General features: G+C 33.5%; 1 protein-coding gene across 17 annotated transcripts in view; it reads right to left on the bottom strand.

Annotated features, from left to right (window-relative positions):
- The window catches only part of AP5M1 (adaptor related protein complex 5 subunit mu 1), a 57,924-nt gene that overhangs the window by 29,176 nt on the left and 5,555 nt on the right, over positions 1–23,193 (bottom strand). For 3 of the 17 annotated variants that reach the window (XM_025443213.3, XM_025443217.3, XM_035719907.2), the window contains exons 2-6: positions 22,054–22,699; positions 17,493–17,720; positions 16,715–16,854; positions 15,952–16,037; positions 15,742–15,860 (exon numbers count right to left, since the gene is read on the bottom strand). In XM_025443213.3, coding sequence (XP_025298998.1) covers positions 15,742–15,860; positions 15,952–16,037; positions 16,715–16,854; positions 17,493–17,720; positions 22,054–22,699 — 1,219 coding nt within the window. Of the gene's footprint in view, positions 1–1,888; positions 1,908–2,252; positions 8,510–9,652; positions 10,357–10,441; positions 11,229–12,833; positions 12,931–15,741; positions 15,861–15,951; positions 16,038–16,714; positions 16,855–17,492; positions 17,721–22,053; positions 22,700–23,193 lie in introns of those variants that run through there. The other 14 variants (XM_035719904.2, XM_035719910.2, XR_004818064.2 and 11 more) reach the window with 13 other exon arrangements.

Below are 23,193 nucleotides of genomic sequence, written 5' to 3'. Positions count from 1 at the left end.
ATCTATGTGATGAATCACTGAATTTTATTCTAGAAATCAATATTGCACTGTATGTTAACTAAAATTTAAATAAAAATAAATAAACCCCTACTCAATTCTACAGCCGTTTTAATTCCAAGGATTCAGTCAAGCAGTGGAATAGGCATTCCTGTATATGGTATAAGCTGAACATTCAAAACCCAGGCCAAAAAGTGACACCTAGCTGGCTCAGTCAGTAGAGCATGAGACTCTTGATTTTGAGGTTGTGAGCTCTAGCCCCATGTTGGTTATAGAGCTTACTTATAAAAACAAGAACAAAAACAAAAAACTCCACCAAGGTCAAATGGACAACTCATAATTTTGATAATCTGAAGCTATAACCATCTAATTATAGGCAGAAAGAGTTGCATGAAAAGGCCATTCTTAACTTTTGATCCACAAGAGAAAGAACATGGATTGAAATACTTATGCAGGGAATTTGGTATCATTCAATACAATAATCCTATGGAGCTAGGAGGAAAGAGATCACAGAAGTAATTTTTTCAGGACCACCCAGCTTATAAGTGGCAGGTTTTGAAATCAGCTGTGTAGGACTTTAAAGATTGTGTATTTCCTCTACACCACTCTGCCTTTATGGTTAATGGATATGTCCAAAATAACCACTTGGAATTCTTGGATACTAGTGACTATTTCATCAGTATATGGGAACCACTGAAAGCTGTGGCTTTATGGGATGAGAGGTGTCATAGTCTATCAGGTCATATTATATTGAACAAAATCAGGATCAAATCTGGTGAATAGTGGGGAACTCACAAAGCTATCGTAGAATGAGTTCCAGAAAGGATTTCTAAGGGAGCGCCAAGTGCTTTAAGATTCACTGAAGCATAACTGCAAAGAATGTATCCTATGATGGGCAGCAACTGCAGGCCTCAGCTGTTGCTGGTCTAACAGGCTAAGCCAAAGCTCCACATAGTAAGCCTGAAGAAGTGTCACAAATAGGGGACAATTTCTCTGAATAGTGCTAAGATGGTAATCACAGGGCAGAAATCACCTGTGCTAAATGTGGACTGAACCACTGTTTGCACAATGAACATTTTATACACACATGCAAAACCATAATCACTCAAACATCATTGATTTGTTTCAGGTGGAAAGACAATCTGCTTTATTATGTATTTAACATTTTGCTACTTCACTGAATCAAGACTAAGCTTCTTTTGTTTCTGGTGGTACTGGGAATACAAAGATGGGAAGATAAATGTCATTATCCTCAAGAAGTTCAGAGTATTGATGTGGGAGGTGGGGGAAAGGTTTGTAAACTAATAGGTGAGACTAGTGCTTGAGAGCTTATATTTTTGTTTTACTTACTTATACCCGTTTATGTGTACATGTATATATACTCAAATGAAATAAGGCTAATATGTTCCAAAGGTAGAAGTTCTACTGTGGGTGAATTAGAGAAAACTTTAGTTCATCAACTATGTATAACATGTATTACCCCATCAAGTTACAGAAGTTCTTCACATATACTCATGTAATCCTACTTACACATCATTCTATTTTGTTCATTGGTCATACAGAAGCACATTTCATACTAGCACGTGTGAATATGCATAAAAATTATCAAGGCAGGGGAGAAGGGGAGATAGAGTGGAGGTAGATTTAGTAGGCAGAAATGCTTTTATATTTGTATGTTAGGGTGGAAGTTAAATATAGCAATAATTATTTTCCTTACAAATTTGTATTTATCTACCTAACCAAATGTCAAACATTTGGAACCAAAAAAATATTCCATGTATATACTATGTTAGATGTTCAGGTTTCTGGAATTTTGTCAGACACACCTGCACAGATATGATGTTGCCCTTGGGATGCCCTTCTGTCCTGTTTGACTGGTGAACGTCAACCATCACTTCTTTAAACAATTCCTGTAATTAACAAATGTATAGAAGTAGTCTTCCATATTATAATGCTAATAAATTGGGTGCCTGTGTGGCTCAGTGTCTAACTTTGGCTCAGGTCATGATCCCAGCTGGGATCGAGCCCCACTTCAGGCTCCCTCCTCAGTGGGGAGCCTACTTCTTCCTCTCCTGCTTACCCTGCTTCTGCTTTCACTCCTTCTGTCAAATAAATAAATAAAATCTTTAAAAAAAAACCCAACAGCAATGCTAACACATTGTGAGAGTTATAAGGTACCACTTAAAATCAGATACTACTTTTTTTTTGTCTTTGTGTCTAGTTCTAGAGTGACATATAATAAGAGTACAATACAATAAAGTTCAACATTGAGTTTTTATTGACTAAATTAAGGTCTCCATTTCAACTAGATTACTCAGCAGTTTTTAATTTCAAGTCATAACTTATGTTCAATTGTGTTTAGGCCTTTAATATAAAATAAAATCGCATGTTCTCTTGGGAATCCCTGGGTGGCTCAGTGGTTTGACGCCTGCCTTTGGCCCAGGGCGTGATCCTGGAGTCCCAGGATCAAGTCCCACATCAGGCTCCCTGCATGGAGCCTGCTTCTTCCTCTGCCTGTGTCTCTGCCTCTCTCTGCATGTTTCTCATGAATAAATAAAACCTTTAAAAACAATAAAATGGCATGCGCTTTTACTAGAAGGAAATACGTATTATGAATGTGAAGCCACTGATATCTACATAAGTTCAAAAGTCCTCTTGCCACAATTAATCTGTGCACATTACAAAACACTTTTCCTGGTTACTTCCTTAGCAAAAGCAGAGCTAGACATTTGGCATTTGCTGGCATTTGCTTTATTATCAAAAAAAATTTTAAGATCAAAGACAAAGATAGTACTTCAGGAAAATCTTAAAATATTCACTTTAAATATAAACCTCTGTACAGTAATTCATAAGTTTTAAGTAGTTTTTATCAATTTTTCTGGACTTTAAAGTATTAAATATATAATATTCTGTAAATATATGTGTTACAGAAATGGTAAGTAATAAAATATCTAAAAGGTTCTCAACAGCCTACAGCATGGGCTAATATCCTTTGCTAATTGTGACAGATAAATTTTTAGTCTGAGATGTAGAAGACTGACAACCTACCCTTTTGGTGAAACCAAGAAAATAGTTCTTTAAAAATCAGTCCATCCGTAAGAGACTAAAGATACTGAATTGCACTCATTAATACTTATTAAGAGACGAAGTAAAATATGATACTTGAATCCCCATTAAGTACTATACTTTCCCAACTTCTAAAACATAATAGTGATTAAATTGTTCATTTTAGGTGAAAACTAAAATTATTTCTGAACTTTTATTAATTTCCCATTTTACCAGTACATATAATGCTTCTTTAGTTTTTAAATGTCAGATTGACATGTTATCATTTGCTGTCTCAGCTGTTCTCAGCTTGGTTTTTATGAAGTAGTTCAAGACAACTGTAGCTCACACAAGTGCTCACACTGATGCTATTTCTCATGCACATATGATGTATTGTTACACACTAACTTCACAGCTATTTAATTTTTTGTTTGATTGTTTTGAGCCCATTATTCCCTACGCATTGTTGTTTCTGGGAGGAAAGTTTTATCAAGCATTTGGAAGTAACTGGAAGGTATATTCAAATAAATGAGTCTTTTCTAATGGGATATGTTTCTTAGATGAAAATCTTCAAAAGAGAAAGTACGTAAGTCTGATACTTAAATATTTTGAAGACAGTTCAGTTATTTTGAATATTTTGAAGATAACTGTCTAAAATGTACACGACTCATTTTTACTCTCTTGCACTACACTAGTCCAGAGAATAGCAGGTTGAAGATGCAACAAATATTCTTTTGAACACTTCAATAAACACAATGTAAACATTCACTTTAATAATGTTGCCTTTGTTAATACAAAACTGGGTGCATTTTTTCCTTGTCTCTGGCTGAGCCATGACTAGCTGAGTAGCAACAGCAGAGTGCTGAAAGAATTTTTCAACAGCAATTTGCTTGTTCTAATTTACTTTTCAAGGCTGATGATCAGGATCATTATGTTGCTTGCAAAAAAATCTATTTTTATTAATTTGACCCAGTCATTTCCCTTGTTCTCATCATGTTTAGTTTCCCTGGCAGCTTTAAGTGAATCAGAGGTGCTACTGGCACTCCAGTTCTATAGTTTCTATACTAAATGAACTCCTATACCCTTTAGGAATAGAACTGTTGTACCTGTTGAGAAAGTATGAGTACACTGAAATGAAAGGACTCAATAAAACCTCTGCTTTTTGCTCAACTAGAAATGCTCTTTCTAGCTAGCAGACCTACATATCAATAACATAACCATTATCTGTTCAATTCTTTCTTTAAAGAAATTCTAAGCCTTGTTTTTTAACTTGAACACAAGCATCACTTGTCAAGATCAATACATAGAACTTGTATATAAATTAAAAATTTTACATGATGCTTATTGAAAAAGGCTTTATATCAAATGTATAATATCCTAAGAATGTAATGTAACTTGAAATAATCAAGTTACTTTCTATATCTCCAATATACTTCAAAATAGCTAAATGTTTTCCTGATTTCCTTTCTGTGAGAGAATATGAATTATTAGTTTCAATGTGTATAGTTCCAACATTTAAAGAGCCTAAACTAGTAAGTGATTTGGAAATTTCAATGGTAATATTCTTCATACTAAACACAACTATAAAAAACTGACAAAAGGAACTCTTGCTTCAATCACTGACAAATTAACAAAGCTAACAATATAAGTAAAATAAATTACACCTAATGCAGACTATGCTTCTAAAAGGGAAAAACCACAGGGTTTAAATATAGTCATTAATTATCTCTTCATAGCCTGCAGAGGGCACTCAAGTCCTTTGAAAGAAAAAGTAAAAATTGTGAGAGGGATAATAATTTATTTTTCATTTTTATTATTAGTAGTATGTTAACTAAACAGTATTGTTTTTATAGATACTATAATTTAAAAAGAAGACATGGATTTAATGTTTAATGGATTATTAAGATGTACAAATTTCCACATCTTGATAGAAAAAACAATTCAGCAGGTGGTTTCCAACCCAGGGTACTTGTTAATCTGTAAATGCTGTGCATCATACATTAGCACCACACTGTAAACAATTACTCAGATTAGTCAGGGTCTAGAGAAATCAATCTGGACTTCAGAGTAAACTAGTAATATAGACAAGGTATTGCCTGCTCCAAGCTATATATAGACAATAATATTATCAACTCCATTTTGAGTTGTTAATTTTCATTTTAATGAACCTCTCTATTGCTATTAATAAACATGTTTGAAGAGAAGATATTGGACTTTAAATATTCTTCCTTTGACATGATATACAAACATTTCATAGGGAAACCCAGAGATAAACATATACATTACACAAATACATGCGCATATATATATACATACATTTTACATAGATTCTCTGATAGCATATTTCAAGATATATTGCAACAGTTATTAACTAAATATTGACTTCATAGAGTAATTATTAAAAATACTAGTTTCTTACCAACATTACCAAGGGAATCCTGCCCTTTTATCCTAAATCTTTTTCTGCTTCAGTTTTGCTTTGGTATATGTGCTGTCCAAGGGAGCTCAGCACATCAATTTTGCTTTGGTTAAGTAACTTGCTATCAGAAGATATTGACAAACAGATTGGTTACTAAATTGAAACTAGACTGGTTTGGCACCAACATGAATTAGATGTGTACAAGTCATTGTTTCAATTTAGAAATTGGATCACAGAATGTTTGAGACCAAAAAAAAAGTGTGTAAATCATCCAAATATGAACTTGCATTCCAAACTGCTACTAGAAGAATGAATTATAAAGCACTTAAAAAAACACCATCATTAATAATAAAATTAATAATTTAATATTTTAAACCTTTTTTTGTTAAAAATCATTGTTTCTTTTTTTAAGAGTCAGTCTTGAAATATATTTGAGAAATAAATCTCCAAATCTGCTATCTTCGAAGTGAATACTGATGCTGACGTTGATAGTAGTTTTAAATAGTAAATTATTTGAGAAACCTAGCATAACACAAATCTTAAAATTTTTTCCTTAAAATATTGTACAAAGTTCTGTAAAATATTTTGAAGTTTAAAGTTATGGAGAAGAGGTACTCAAGAAAAAGGCAGAAAAGATAGTAATCAGTACAGTGGAAAGTCATTATTTTGATAATTTAAATTGTATTATTTTTGTAATGGCATCATTTATCTTTCTTTACAGAAATAAATGCCATTATCCTGAAAAAGAATGTGAGTATTCTTATGATGGCAATATAACAATCCCTTTTTCCTCAAGGAAGAACAAAGTTAACAAATAAAGCTTTGAAACCACAAATCTTAAGATGAATAATTATGTATTACAATATGTTTTCCCCATTGGATTTCTTTACCACATAGCATGACATTTTTTAATGGGGGGAGGGCGGGGAGAAACCATGCAGTTTAATAAAATAGAAGCATTTTCTCAACCTAAGTTGTAGCCACTGCTTTGATTTTTTAGTTTATCTCAGGGCCAGTAAGTACACACTCCAGTACATGAAACAAAACGAGAAGATAAACTTAGAATGTAGTCTTTGTTTCTTCTTTCTTCAAAGCCTATGTTTCCTAAAATCATTGTTCGTCAAAGCAAAAAGAAATGTTTGTTCTATTACGTAAGAAATAAACTTCATTTGGTATTCAATTGACTTTCTAACTTAGCAGACAGGACTTTACATCTTCAAATACTGAAAATAAATTGCATTCTTGGCCCTTGCTTTAAAAGGTTAGAGAGAATAAACGCACACCCTGGTAGTGTTCTAGTGATCTCCCTAATCTCAGTTGCACTTTGTCAGAACGAGGTAACTGGTAGTTAAGTGAAATACCCTAGATCAAAGGGGGATTAATCACCAACTGAATCCTTGCTGAATAAACCTGTCATTCAAGAAAATTATTTCCACTGAACTTAGCAGAGGATTGAAGGTATTTGCATAACAGGGACCAACGTACTTCAGCCAGGTTAAAAGGTTCAGAATTCATCCCATGTTTAGCTTTTTGCCTCCTTTTCCTTTCAGCAGCCGGGTACAATGGTTTCTAATCTGATAATACAGCTAACTATCTAAATGATGTCAGAACAGGAAAGTATTGCAAAGTTTGGATGAGGGATGGATCAATTTCACTTTCAGTAACTCCTAAATCTGATTTGCTGGAATTTAAGATGTAATCCTAAAAAAGTCCCTTAAACCTGAGGACTGTTTATTAACATCCCTTTTCTGACCTTTGTCTTAGAAACAACCGTTCTGCTATGGCAGCAATCCCTGCAGAGGCTCTGGATGATAACTCGACCTACCTACCTCTCATGGGTGGTACAGGAGTCTATGAATGTCTATAAAGCAGTATGAAATACTATAATAAAAAAATAAAAGAAAAATATTAGTTGTTACTGTGTATAAAATTGTGCTTTGAAAGACCTTGAAAATCACACAATGTATAAAAACCATAATAATTTTAACTCAGAAATACTGAGTTCAAGTGAAAAAATTGAAGTTTATGAGGTAGACTATTCTTTAATGAAAGAAACTTTTTACACAAGTAATTTTCTTGAGAATTCCTGACAAGGCTATTTACTTCAAACCTGACATTCGAATCAATTATTCAAAAAGGAAAAATAAAAAGTGCCCACCACTGTAAGGGTATATTACATTACACTATAAGAGTATTGTTAGCTTTAAAAAAGTTTTTAAAATATTGTTTAGTAAAAAAATGAAGGATTTTATGAAAATCATGAACCACTTTTTTTAGAGTACATTCTCAGAAATTTAACACTTTTTGTACCTTTTGGGTTTATTGGAGAATAATTACCCTTATGATCGACATCAGATTTCATAATCATATTTTGGCACTAAAAGGGAATTTAGCAATTTTGCATCTAGAGTATGTCTGACACCATCCAAATCTTTAACTGGAAGTAGATGCTCATATTCACCACAAATGCAAAGCATCTTTCAAGTTAAAAAATGCAAAGAATAGTTATCAAAGAAAATGAATAAAATCCATAGTGAGATAATTTTTTAGAAAATGATTGAAGTTTTAACCCAAGAAAGGACTCTTAGAGTGTCTTATAGCTTAGAATAAGAACATGTCAATCACGATTAAGCTTCTGGAATCGGAATCCCTTTGAAATGCAGCTGTTTCTTCTTTAATTGTGGCAGCGGACTCTGAAGAAAAGAAAGGTCCAGCCTTAAAGATGAGTAAGGAATACAAAATAGCTCAGGATTAGTTGTGGAGTTCAAAGGTCGCTAATTACACTAAGGAGTTCCCAGACACAGGGAAAACATTAAACAGGTCACCTACCAAACGGGAAACAGACTTTGTCTTCAGAAATTATCCTGAAGTGACAGGTTTCTAGACAAAATCAAAAGCATCACAGTGTGACCAGCTGATCTCAACAGGATGAAAACACGAGTTGGTTTTAGTTCTGTAGCGTTATGTTAGAATGGAATGGCAACAGATGGCATCAGGTTCTCCTCCACCGTACACTTTTCCAGTACTCCCTAGATTTTCCTCAGGCTTCTAGAAATGTCAAATCAAAGATTCACTGGTTTTTCTGATTGCTTATTAAAAAAAAAGTTTTCCCTAGGGGATTATTATACTGAATATCTGTGTACTTATTAGATAAATGCCTCTTGCCTGCCTTCGTGTACTTTACTCAACATTTATATGATCAAGATGTCCAAATGGCTCCATTAATATTAACATAAGTTAAACGTTAAGCTTCCCTTGAATTTAAGAGAGATCAAATAACTTAAGCAAAATGGTTTTTTTCTTCTTTCAAAAGGAAAGCCTTTACTACTGATTATCTATGATTAAGCCAGAATAATAAGTTAAAGTCCTGGTCAGGCAGTTATTCTACTTTCTTTGTTACTTGGGATAATTTTGAACATAGAGCATTCTGCCATGATAATGCCTTGCAGAAAATGAGAATTTATAATGAGTGAGACTGACCTTAATTAAAAAATCATATTTCAAATCCTAAACTCATATGCAATATCCCTTCAAACTATCATAGCTCTCTTTCAAGGAGTTAGAAGCTTTTTCTAAGCTTTTGCTTAGGAGACTCATTAAAAAATAGAAACCAAGAGATAATTTAATTGAGTATTAATCTGCAATGCATATTTTTATGCATAACGCTTCTAATTCTGTTCTGTAAAAAGGAACCTGACATGGATGAAGTCTAGAAGATCTCAAGATTTCATCTTTTCTTGAATGGTCACTTAAAGTCCAACTGGACAAGGAACTGCTTTCAAACAGAATGACACATATAATTTGTAAAGACAGAATAAAAAGTATGATTGGGTGGTTCCTAAAGAAATCAAGAGAATGCTAGTAAGAAAGTAGGGGTGACAAATTTAAAGGAAATAGGCTATACAAAACTGAAAGAAGATTAAGCAATACTCTCTACCCACAGAACAGCTTTGATATTTTTACCTGAATTTATTAAGAATTTTCATATGACAAACATGAAAATCAGTATTACACCTAAATTTATCTTTAAAAATTTGCGCTGCAGGCATTAAGTGATCAAAAAACACTATGCTCATTTTCTGAAAGTATCCCATCCTTCTTAGTATGCTGACATCCTGAGCAAAATGTCACTGTGGCAGATTAATAAACTTACCTGAAAAATAACTCTAGAACAGAGATAAACACCTTGAATAGAATTATGCAGATTCTTTATTAGTCAATAAGATAGTTCTGATTAAGAACAGGTTACCAATTAAACAATATTCTTTTGTTTTCATTGACTGTTTTTTTTCCTCCAAGAGATTTACAGTGGTTTCTGGTATTCCACAATAATCCATTATACTAGGAACTTAACTACTCAGGTTTGAAAGAGCAAAGAGTTTTTATCTTGCACATCTATCTTTCTATCTACAATCTATCAGAAGTGGCTGTTTGCAGCTCCACATTGAGAAAAGAGCCTGAGCCCATATCCAGGAAGGCTCAGTGGAGAAAGAATGTTACAACTGATTAGCTATGTCTGCCGCAGGAGCAGGAAAGTTTGTATGGTAGGGTGACCCAGGACTAGTTTAAAATAAGCCTAAAGTGAATCACTACTGTTTTATGCTCTGAATCACATTTGAGTAAAATCAAAGGGTAACAAAATAGGAAAATGTTCCTTCAAACTATGTCAGGCTAAAAACATTAAGCAAGAGTATTTTTATAATTAAATCAAAGACTCTTCATTCATAGGTTATATGCATATACATTAAAAATAAAAGACGAATGATTTAAGCACTGTTATTATATAAATTCTATTTAAATATGAATTAATTACAGTAATAATGACCCATATGTTACTACTGGTGCAGGAGCTTTAGAATTCCAGATGTAATAGTCAGAAGAAATTAGTTTCCGGTCTATAAAAAAAAAGGAAATAAATGGTAAGACTGTATTAGCTTAACAAAAATTCAATGAGTGAGCAAAGTCATTTAAAATGCGGAACACAATTATTTCAAGAAAGGCAATACTTTGAAATATGCATTTTAATTTCACTTCATCAAGGCATTATACTTTTTACAACTTTAAAAATATGGGTTTATTAAATATTTAAATCTATCCTTGACCTTATTTATGCCAAACTTATGCAAATATCCCTCATTTATTCCACTTCTATCAATTTTTCTCATTGTTTCCTTTAAATTGTTTCTTATGGACCATTACATCAACTAAAAAAACTTAAAAAATTTTTCATTGGTTTCCAATTCTGTCACCTCTCTTCACCATGGTCCTCATTCTGATCTTGCTGTTCTTTATCTATTCAAAGTTTTAGAGATAGAAATAAACATCCTACTTTCTGGTAATATTTTTTAAAAGTTGCTTCAATGGTTTCTTAAAGTTCTGATCAAAGTTCAGCCTTTTGTTTTAACAGCTTTGTAGCTTTGGACAAATGACAACTTCTTTGAACTAAAGTTTCCTGATATGTAAATTTGAGCTAATAATGCTCATTTGGAGCTAGACCCATGTAAATTCTGATTATTACACACATCTGTAAATATCTAATTCTGCCTTTTCTATCTTTCTTTTTCATGCTTTTCTTCATAATGAAAAAGAGGTAGGATGTATTACCTTGTTATTTATTTATTCAGTCTAAGAACCTAGTAACATTGAAAGCAATACAGCATACTGGTTAAGTGGGCACACTCCAGAGCCAGACTGCTTGGTTTGATTCCCAGTCTTGCCATTTACTAGCTATGTGACCCTAATCCCTCTATTCCATCAGCATCCTCATCTGTAAAATGGAGATAACAATTCTCACACACGGTGCTGCGAGGATTAATAAGTTAATACACATAAAATATTTAGAATTATGCCTGGCACAAGGTAAACAATAAATGTTACTTATTATTATTTAAATTAACATTAATATTGGCATTAATATTTTCAGAACTAAATTGTATATTATGAAAATAGATTGTATTGTCAAGATGATGGTAAAATAAAGATCTTAAATAGTTGCACAAAGTGGCAGTCACGTTCTGAAACTAACCGAGGAAGGAAATAAAAGACTGGCCATAATTATGCATTTAAAAGGACCTCTTTTATTCAATATATTAATATTTTATATTAATTTACATTAAAATATAAAGATTTTATATTAAAGAGGTAGATTACTGAAACATCCCATTCTGTATTATGCTGAGAACCGCTACAATTTGTTCAGTTAATAAGATACTCAAAATATTTTAGACATATCTAAAGAGACAATAGATCTCTCATAGACAATCTAAAATATTGGTCTGTTTGCATTCAGTATCCCATTGATAGAATCCAAAATTTTTGCATTTAGACAAAACCACTGGTTTGTCTAAATTGATATAATTATATCATGCCTTCATTAAAAAAAATGCATCATGAAGACTCTTCTATGTATATGCATTTCTTTAAAATATGACACAAAATATGATGAAAAAAAGAAATCCTAAGGAAGAATATGACTTATTCTGATTATATTACATAGAAGTTACTTTTGCCCTTCACAAGTAATTACTTAGAATTCTATAGTTCCAAGTTCTGTAATTCTTCTAAACTTTCAAGTACAAAGTCTTATCTTATTCTACCTATTCTGGGACTCTAATCCTTTTTTATTTTTTTTAATTTTTTTTAAAGATTTTGTTTATTTATTCATGAGAGACACAGAGAGAGAGAGAGGCAGAGACAAAGGCAGAGGGAGAAGCAGGCTCCATGCAGGGAGCCTGATGTGGGGCTTGATCCCAGTACTGCAGGATCACGCCGTGGGCCGAAGGCAGGAGCTAAACCACTGAGCCACCCAGGGATCCCCCTGGGACTCTAATCCTTAAAGAAACATTTATCTAGGGGCGCCTGGGCCCCAGTCAGAAGAACATGTGACTCTTGACCTTGGGGTCATGGGTTTGAGCCCCATGTTAGGTGTAGGGATTACTTAAATCTTAAGAGTTCTGCTTATGTTTAACTAACTTAACCTCATTTTAGCTACTTTTCTGTTTTATGCTTCCATAAATACTTGATGTGAATTAAATAATTCTGAATTCATTTATAAATTGCTTTGTATCCCTGTGTTTTCATATACAGTATATATATGTTTACTTATAACCAACAAACTCACTGAAGGCTAAAAACCTTCTTTCTATTGCCCTATTTATAAAATGGAGAGAGTGCTAAATAATGCTCATTTACTGCAGCATTTGCTAAAAATATTCAAAATTTTAAATAATAATCATATTATGATCAGATCAGAATTTTTATAAACTGGAATTATTCTCTGATTTCTTTCTGTTACATTTTAATTTTATCTTAGGTAATAACTGCATAGCACCATTTTAACTACCTCAAGTTAGTTTGAATCTATACAACTTACATGTACTTATTTTTGGTTTTCCTGATGCAAAAACTTGAACTGAATGCTGATCCGCATAACAACCAGTGAGTGTATAATCTAAGATCTTAAAATGAAGCTAGAAAAAAGAAGAGAAACATACCAAATTGAGGTGATTATTTGATAAAAGTGATGGCCTAACAACCAGTGAGTGTAAAATCTAAGATCTTAAAATGAAGCTAGAAAAAAGAAGAGAAACATACCAAATTGAGGTGATTATTTGATAAAAGTGATGGCCACATTTTTTCCTTTGACACTTTAGGAATTTATTTCATATAGTTCACAAAATAAAAATGTCTCTATGTATACATACATACATACATACATACACCTTTTTCCCTTTGTATTAGGACTATTTCTTTGTAGGGTTGTCATTGTGAAGTGCTTAACATCCACCAGATACTTCACTAATATGGACTCTAATCTATATTGCAAAGCATCCCTTATTTACAAAGGGCACTGAGGTTCAGAGATGGAGCAATTAGCATCCTGAATGTAAGTAGCAGAGCTGGCATATGAACTCAGACTCAACTGACAAGAAAAGTTGGTGCCTCTTCCTCTAGGGTGTCTGGTATTCTGTATATTCTCGTCTATCTCTAAGGCTATATGATTGTGATCTATCTCAGATCATAATTCTTTTATAGTCAGAAATGTAGATAATTCCTAGCAAAACACAAGAATGCAATTATTAAAACTGAAACAGTTTGTTTCATGTTTGGGAGGAATGAGATGTTCTGCTTAATCTTCCAAAAACTGAAATTCAATTTTTATAGAACTAAGCTTAGAAATCATCCTTTGTCTCACCTGCAAAACCTTTCTAAAATGTTATTCATATTTTGGGATTTAACTGATAATGTGGCATCATCAGTATAAATGATGATTATTATATTGTGCTATTGTAGAAAGGGCCATTAGTACCTTCTCTGAAGGCAGAGTAGGGGTGCCTGAGTCACAATGATATTCACATGAACAATCAAAGGTCTGTGTCTTATCGAGTGAGCTCAAGTATCCTTTTGCTGTGGTTCTCATTTTTACTGCTAAAAGCTCCTGATTTTGCAATATCCTGTTATCTTTTCTATACTTCTTCCACTTCTCATCCCTTCAAATTTCTCCCATTTCCTAACTTTCTCCTTTTCATTGCCAAACTAACTGATCTACATATATAGGATGTAAATTTTCCAATCTTCTAAGCAATTTTTTTCCTATTGCAACTCATTTTATCTCTAATAGAAAAGGGCTTTTGCTTGCTTGTTTAGTAGAATTCTGGATTCTGGAAGTTATACCAAGATTGATTTCCACAAAACTAGATATTATAAAAAAAGTTATAATCCCTGTCTTTGTAAGACCTATGGTATAGTAACATTTCACATTTTTTCTGAAAAAATATCTGGAAGTAGGAATCTTTATAATAATCCTTGAAACAAAGTTTGTGGATATAGCTAAAGCCAAGATAGAAGAAATGAATATCACTAATCTACTTCTGACTTCACTACTATTTCCTCTAATTGTTTTTATAAATAGATTTCAATGTCTCTGATTTCTCTACCATTCTACCTAAGTTTTCCTCCTCCTTTTCTGATCACTCCTTCAATTCCTCTCATTGGGTCTTCAAAATGATCCGCTTATTTTCACTTTTTCTGATGATATTTATTTTTACTACCTCTACTATTTTTCTCCACAGGTAACTTCTAAATTCTTATATACTGTTGAATTTTCTCTTGAGAATCATGCTCTAGGTTTTTAGCTACCTACTAGACACTTATATTAGGATATGTTGCTATCACCAGCAACATCTATGATATGGAGCCCACTTCCTCCTAACTTTCTCCATATTAGTACTTTCCCTAAGTATATTCATCCATCAGCAAATATTTATGTGGTAGGTAATCAACTAGGTGTTGATGATAAAAATAATGAATGAATGACACTCATATGGTCTCTGCCCTCTTGAAGCTTCAAGTCTGATTTAAGCTACTTTTTTTCCCTTAAATCTTGGACTTAAAACCATTTTTTATTTCTATATTTAATTAGTGACCAATGCTTTACTTTTATCACAGCTTCTCCAGCAGTCTTTCTTTCTTTCTATGATCCTAAGCATCATTAACTTACTACCTTTCATTGGGAATCAAGGTTTTTGGTTTTTTTTCTACTCACTTTCTCACATTCATTCCAAATTGATCTTCATAAAGTACTATTTTCTGAAAGACCACTCCCATACTAAAAAAAACCCTAACATTTTCTAACAAAGGAATATAAGTCAGAATGCAAACCCTCCAAAGCTACAATCTAGATCTAAATCACTTATCCAGTCTGATGTATTACTACTATTTCTAGCACTGGTTCCTAAGTGTGCCTGTTATCCTTCATTCTTTTAAGTCATTTATTTACCTATATAAATGTTAGTCAATCTGCAAAGTTTCATTTTCATGCTTATCTGGTCACAGAGTTTTGCTTAAACTCCTACCTCTTACTGCAAAGGTTTCCTTGACCACATTGATCAGAAGTACTCACTATTTCCTTCAATACCAAAAGCAGCACTGATCAATTACTAACATTCATCAGTGGAAAATCTCTAGAGGGCAAGGGCTAATCTCATATTTTCTGTATACAAATCTTCAATGTAATAACTAAGAGCTGGGTAGGTAGAACTTGGTTAATTTGATGTGCTAAGGTTATAACTGTTTTATTTTAAAATTGTTAAAGTATTAAGTGAAATAGAAAGTCACTAATACTAAACAAAAAGAAATCTCACAAAAATCTAAAAAAAAGACTTAGCACAGACAAAAAGTTCCCCCACAAAAAACAGCCAGAAAACATTAAAAATCAATTAGATATAGGCCACTTAAAAACAAAAGAGTTCTAATGTAGTGAGCCACATAAATGTATTTACCTTTAAATATGCTGTACCTCCAATGCAAATCTCATCAAATGGCTGCTTCTCATGACTCTTAGCTCCAAAAGTTACAGTTCCAGAAAGACTAATTTCCATGGATTTGGGGAACTTCTGTCCTAAAAACACAAAGGTACCAGGTAACTATTTTAAAGTAAGTAGATTTTACAACAGATGAATGAGAAAAAAAGTCAATAAATAAAAGCTCACCAATAATCCAGATCAATAAACTTTTCTCTCGAAATACTTCAAGCTGGCCAAAACTAACTTTGGATTCCACATGTGTGATGGGACCTCTTTAAAAAAGAAAAGGATACAACAGAGAGAAAAAGTGATCACAGAGGAGTTTTTAAGAGACCTAAGTCAAATCTAGCTAGTGTTATTTAATAGGACAGCATAAAAGCAAATCCGAATTCAAGTTTGCAGACTAAAGCAGAGCAAGTATTTTATCTCTAAAACATCAGAAACACAAACACTTTTGGTGATGATATACATTTCATTAACTTTAAAGACAATTATAAAATCATATAGAACATATTAATTCAGTTATATGTATTGACACATTAAAATTATGATTTTACTCTATCTTTAAGAATCCTATGGAAAGAACTATGCTGCAGAACAAATTTAAAAGCACAACTGATAAGGAAGTAATCTTATGATATCATTGGCTTAATTCACCAGGTAGCTGATAGTTGAGTTTGACTTGTATGTAGACCACAGAGAAACTGCTAGAAATAAAGCCAGCAATGAAATAATCCTCAAAGAAGCTACATTGACTTAGGTTTATATTTACTAATAAGTTTAACTAGAAAAGGTAAAGAGAGCATTTTTATGGTTGATTTTTGGTTCAGAATCAGCATTCATTTGAATAAAACAAATTTTTAGATCTTAAAACAAATAATTTACTGTAGGGAGGTGGGAATGTACTAAGAAAGGGAGAAATCATGGCACCACATTATTTTATTCCTACCTATTATAGAAAGGTATATGAGCTTCACAGAATTCAAAATTATTTTTCACACTTTCATGAAGTTTTAAGTTAACTGTTATTTTTACTTTTATTTCTTCCTCTTTCATTTGATAAAAACCCAAAATTGGTGGGACTGGGACCTGGAAACAAACATAAACAAATTTTTGTACAATTCTCAGGTGATTGGGTGCAAAATACCAATAATGCTTGAGAAAAAGGCCCTGCAGTAATGTAGTCATTGCGTACAGATTACTCCACACTCTTTCGATAAAAGATGAGGGAGCCATTATCATTCTAAAGGCAAGGATTTTTCCTCCTCTGTTTCCAGAGATCAGAAAGATACCTGACATTTTCCCTCATTTGCTCATTCAGGTTCCCCTCCTCTAGGTTGGGAGGAATGTCTGACACAGCACTTATTCAACAAACAATACCTATTAATAATATTATATAGTTGTAACCACAGTTGCCTGGGATTACGGGTGTCTATGTTCATAATCCAAACCTGACTAAATTATACCAAGATCTATCCTGTGACCATGGAGTCCTTATTAGGCAACATTAAAAAATCCCATAATTTTGAAAACCATTCAATGCTATTACTAACACCAGAGAGAAGAGGTATCCTTTTTAAGACCTAAATCTTCATCTTCATTTATTAATTATTATCTGGTAAATAATGAAAAGTTCTCATGTGGGCTAAAAGTGTGAATGATTTACTTACAATAGAATTCATAAGCATGAAGATTCACAAAGTCTCAACTTTTCCAAGGTTGTTTACCTGAGAAGTGTAGTAGCATAAGTTGAATGACTCTAAAGGAGGAGTGAATGGAAATTTGTAAGGTCCGCTAAATGCAGAATCATCCATTGCATCAATGCTACTAGAAGTCAGAATGGCAGAATCAAGAGAAGTCACACAAGGATGAACTAGAATATCCTGAAGTGGAGACCCATTGGTAGGGAGACTCAAGCTGATGGTAACATTTGGCATAATTCCTTCTAAATCACACTGCAATAGAAACAGAAACAGATATTACCAAGATCTTAGATGCAGCACTTTTCAGAACTTTCCATGGATTTCTGCTTTGAGGTTGTAACAGATAGACATGGTGGTATCTCATACTTATCTGTGAATTCTGGCTTCTCCATACTAAAATCATTAGTGACTGTCTCTGGAAGGTTGCAGCTTAGATCAGAAACTTTGTTCTCTTAACTCCTTTTACAGTTGGTATGAGCTTCTCAGAATTCAAAATTATTTTTCACATCTGCATGAAGTTTTAAATTAACTGTTGTTTCTGGTAAGCCCTAAATCTTATATTAAATATCTTTACTCTCTTAAACCTTGTAATGGCTTTTTCTGACCCAAATGGCTTTTCCTGACCCAACAAATTGACACTTGTCTGTTCATGGTAATCAGGTTCTTCCTTTCTACCTCAGCTCTAACCTGACATTTACCTCTATTAAAGCACCCAATTAAAACTAGCCCATTGGGCCATATAAGGCTTATTGACATATTTTGTTTGACAAAATTTGTTTGACAAATTGACACTTGTCTGTTCATGGTAATCAGGTTCTTCCTTTCTACCTCAACTCTAACTTGACATTTACCTCTACTAAAGCACCCAATTAAAACTAGCCAATTGGGCTATATAAGGCTTATTGACATGTTTTGTTTTGTACACTTAAACAAATATTTTAAGAGTTAATAGAAACTCAGCAGGTAGGATTAGCTCCAGATGAAAGCAGCTATTTCCACTACCATATACATGGCATGCATCACGTAATAACTGCTTATCTCCTCTATAGGTGTTTGTGCCCTGTTTCTCTCTTGAAGCTTTAAGTCCTTTTTTTTTAAATTTTTATTTATTATTTATGATAGTCACAGAGAGAGAGAGAGAGAGAGAGAGAGAGAGACGGAGATGCAGGCAGAGGGAGAAGCAGGCTCCATGCACTGGGAGCCCGACGTGAGATTCGATCCCGGGTCTCCAGGATCGCGCCCTGGGCCAAAGGCAGGCGCTAAACTGCTGCGCCACCCAGGGATCCCTTTAAGTTCTTTGAAAGCAAGAATTGTTACATTTTTCTTATTATTTCTAGTACCTGGCACATTGCTATGCACAAGAGACATTCAAAGAAATGTTTACTGAATGGGTATCTTCTTCTAATTGTGGATCCTACCTTTGTTTTCCATTCTAATGTGACGTTTTACTTCCTTATGTTTTATTTACTACTTGACATATGCGTGAATTCAAGAATAAATGTTATACGACGTAAGCACTTAGAGAAAAGGCAGGCACTATGAACAATACCTGGTTTTAATACTTCATAAAGATTTTTGGGTAACAGTTACAATACTATCACATTTGAAAATATAAATGTCCTATTACCTTACCTCAAAACTTAAAAACAGCTTAGTGTTTTGAGTTTTAAACCATCACTCTCTATATGTGAACTACCAAGAACAAAGAAACATTTTGTCTCTTGATATTTTAGGGAAATAATAAAATGAGCAAATCTTATTAGAAAATACTATTACAATGTTTATATATTCAGTTTATATTTATTAAATTAGCCTAATATTCTTAGAGGGATTGGAAAATTGCAACCAGTAAGGAAACCACCAATGAATTATCTGCTACCTAATCATTTAAAATAGCAGATCATCCCTGGGTGGCGCAGCGGTTTAGCGCCTGCCTTTGGCCCAGGGCGCGATCCTGGAGACCCGGGATCAAATCCCACGTCGGGCTCCCGGTGCATGGGGCCTGCTTCTCCCTCTGCCTATGTCTCTGTCTCTCTCTCTATGTGACTATCATAAATAAATAAAAATTAAAAAAAAAATAAAATAGCAGATCATCCGTCATTTACTATAGAATGCAGACTTTCTTTCTAGATGAGACCTGAGTACTACCCTTTAAGGCAATCTGACATATGTAAATCTGGACTTTTAACTAGAAATTATAAAAACAGAAAGGACCTAGGAACTTTCCTGATTTTAAAAATGAAAAAGACTAAAAATTGTGACTTTTCCAAAGACACACAAAGAATTAGCGGTAGAGTAAGGATTAGAACTTCAGTCCACTGAATTTTGGTTCACTAGGTTTTCTACTAGGAACATTAAATGAAAATAATTATTTCCATTTATAATAGGCTTTATAATAAAACTTTAAATAATAAGCCCCTGAATAATTTTTTTTAAAGATTTTATATATTTATTCATGAGAGGCACAGAGGGAGGGGCAGAGACATAGGCAGCGGGACTCGATCCTGACATTGGGATCACAACCTGAGCCAAAGGCAGACAACCAATGAGCCCCCTGAAGAACTTTTAAAAAAAATGTTTGGCTAAAAGATGTACCAGGTTTGGCTAAAAGATGTACTATTTACATGCAAGTTTAAAGAAACATTTAGGGGAACCTGGGTGGCTCAGTTGGTTAAGCATCTACCTTCAGTTCAGGTCATGATCCCAGGATCCTGGAATTGAGCCCCACTTTGAGCTCCCTGCTCAGTGAGGAGTCTGCTTCTTCCTCTCCCTCTTGCCCCACCCCACTTATGCTCTCTCAAAAATAAATAAAATCTTAAAAAAAAAAATTTAGTGCATGGATTAAGGCACACTCCCCCTTTTTATTTTTAGAAGTTTTTTAAAGAAGATTCTCCATCATGATAATTTGTATAGAAACCAATCCAAAATTTCCATAAGCAATAAACTAGGGTCAGCCTATCAATGAGCTGAGATATTTAAATACCATATTAATTACTAGCAAATTATATATAACATATTCCCTATATATTGCCACAGAATAAGAAAACAAAAATGGTGACTTTTCCTTTTATTTTACAGAATTATGGGAAAGGATTCACCTGCTTTAAGATTTATAAATGACATAATCCACTTTTATGATGGATTTTAGAGCCATTTATAATAGTCCTTCTTTTTTTTTTTTTTTAATTACAGAGAGGCAGATGAGGGAGCGAGAGAATCTTAAGCAGGCTCCATGCCCAGTGTGGAGCCTGACATGGGCTTCAATCTTACAAACCTTAGATGGTGACCTAAGCCAAAATCAAGAGTCAGACGTTTAACTGATGGAGTCACCCAGTCACCCGATCATTTACAATAGTTATTTTTAATAAGTTAGTAACTGGAATGTATTTTTGATCATGATAGAAGTTAGTTTAAAACAGACACATAAACTCATAAGTTACTTTAAAGTTAAAGAGGAAAAGAAAGACCCAATTTGTCTGCCAGGACTGTTCTAATTTTCTGTTCTTAAAATCTACTTTTATCTATAGCATTTGTACACAGCCACTCAACACTATGTATGATTAAAAATTTTATATTCACAAGTGTAGAGAAAAAAGAATATCAGAAAAATAAAGACATCTAAGATTACTGATATAAACTTGTAGAAATTACACAGGGCTTTTTTGACTATTATTCAAAATGGCACTTATCACTTCTAATTATAGTTACTCCTATTTTCATTTCCTATTTTCTAACCTTAAACCAGAGAAGCCTATATTGACCTACCAACTTGTTTAAATAATGTAAGAGCCCTTCAAAATGGTTTTAGATATTAAGTCCAAGATTTGTCAATTTCACCGTTAGAGAAAATGGAAAAGGTATGACGCTTTTAAAATATTTTTACGAATTCTTGACATTACTCTTTTCATAAGGTGAAGCCTAATTCTAGTCCCCTTGAATGTGGACTGAACTTAGTGACCTGTTTCTAATGAACGAAAAGTGGTGAAAGTGATGCTATCTGATCTCAGCCAAAGTAATAAAAAGAATAATAGCTTCTACCTGTACCTTCTCTTTCTCTCTCAACATATGATCTAGAAGCTAGTCATCAAGTCGTGAGGATATTCTTGAAAAGCCTACGGAGAAGCCCACATGGAAAGGAACTGAGCCCTCCCACCAACAACCAGCACCAACTTGCTATCCATGTGAGTGAGCCACCTTGCCAGTAGATTTTCCAGCCCCAATAAAACCTTCAGGTGACTAGAACTCTAACTATAATCTTGACTGTGATCTCATGATAGACTCTATACTAGAAGTTCCCAGTTAAACTGCTCTTGAATTCTTAACCCACAGAATACTGTAAGGATAATAAATGTTTACTTTGGGGATAGTGTAACAATTCATTATGCAACTTTATATAACCAATACAAGTCATAAGGAATGCAAAACGGTAATGTTACAAAATTTCATATGAATCTAATGTTTAATGACTGCTGTTTATGATAAGAACCAAGAACGTCATATAACAATGTAAAATAAAGTTAGAAGATTCTACTTTTCTCCAAGGTGTTAAATGGTATGATAAAACAAGTACCAGAGAAAATCTCACCTTGCAAGTGACAGCTCCAACGACCTGCCATGTATCTGCTATATCCTGTTTATCATATTGCATGGATTTTACCTTTTCAGTGATAGAAATAGAAACTTGTGGTTTTCCTTTGTATGTTCCAACTTTCCAGGCTGGCTGTTTTTGTGGATGTGTCACAGAAGCAAAATTAATACTATCCAATGAATTCTGTAAGTTGGCATCTAACAAAGTTCCAAATGGACAAGCTTGTAGAAGCAAATCAGGCAGTTGGTTCAATTTTGTATTTATTTCAGTGTCATGTTTTTGACCCAAGTAAAGAAAATCCTGTATCCCAAAAAGAAGTTCAAAGCCTTGTGAAATTCCACTAATGCTAATTAATGGTGGGTGAGGGGATAAAGTTTGTTCAACTAGTGGAACACAAGCATATATCATGTTATTCTTCAGAAACGCAACAACTGGCCAGAGTTCTCCACCTCCTATGAGGAGTCCATAGACAGATGTTTTATTGATGTGTGAACAGCTATCACGGCTTTCTATGAAGTCCTTATCATCATCCAATAATCTAAGTTCAAAGAGTAGTGCTTTCATAAAGGGACCATCTTCAGGAATAGGCATATAACTTGCTCCATTGAAGACTTTGGCTCGTTTTTCAACAGTTGGATATCGTCTGAATTATGGAAACAAAAGTATTGTAAAGGTTCTTCCAAGGAAAATAAAAATAGAAAAATTAAACAAACAAACAAATCCAAAACACAAAGCTAACAATAACAACAAATACGTAACATACATCCACAAAAACCACAACCAAAAAAAAAAAAAATGTATTACATGTTAAATTTCTACTGTAGTAACTGTTATATACTTGGTATATTATCTCAAATTATAAAAAAAAATGTATTACATGTTAAATTTCTACTGTAGTAACTGTAATAACTTGGTATATTATCTCAAATTATGATGTTATTATTTATTACTGAAAATAACTAACTTTAAAAAAGTGTTTGATTTTATTTACTTGAGAAAGAGAGAAAGCACCAGGAGGGAGAATGGCTGAGGGAGAAGCAGGGAGGAAGAAGCAGGCTCCCTGCTGAGCAGGGAGCCCAATGCAGGGCTTGATCTCAGGACCCTGGGATCATGACCTGAGCAGAAGGCAGATGTTAA

Source organism: Canis lupus, chromosome 8 (assembly GCF_003254725.2).
Source record: "Canis lupus dingo isolate Sandy chromosome 8, ASM325472v2, whole genome shotgun sequence".
Classification (NCBI taxonomy): domain Eukaryota; kingdom Metazoa; phylum Chordata; class Mammalia; order Carnivora; family Canidae; genus Canis; species Canis lupus.
Note: the sequence above shows the minus strand (reverse complement) of the source record. Positions and strands in the feature narration are given on the sequence as shown.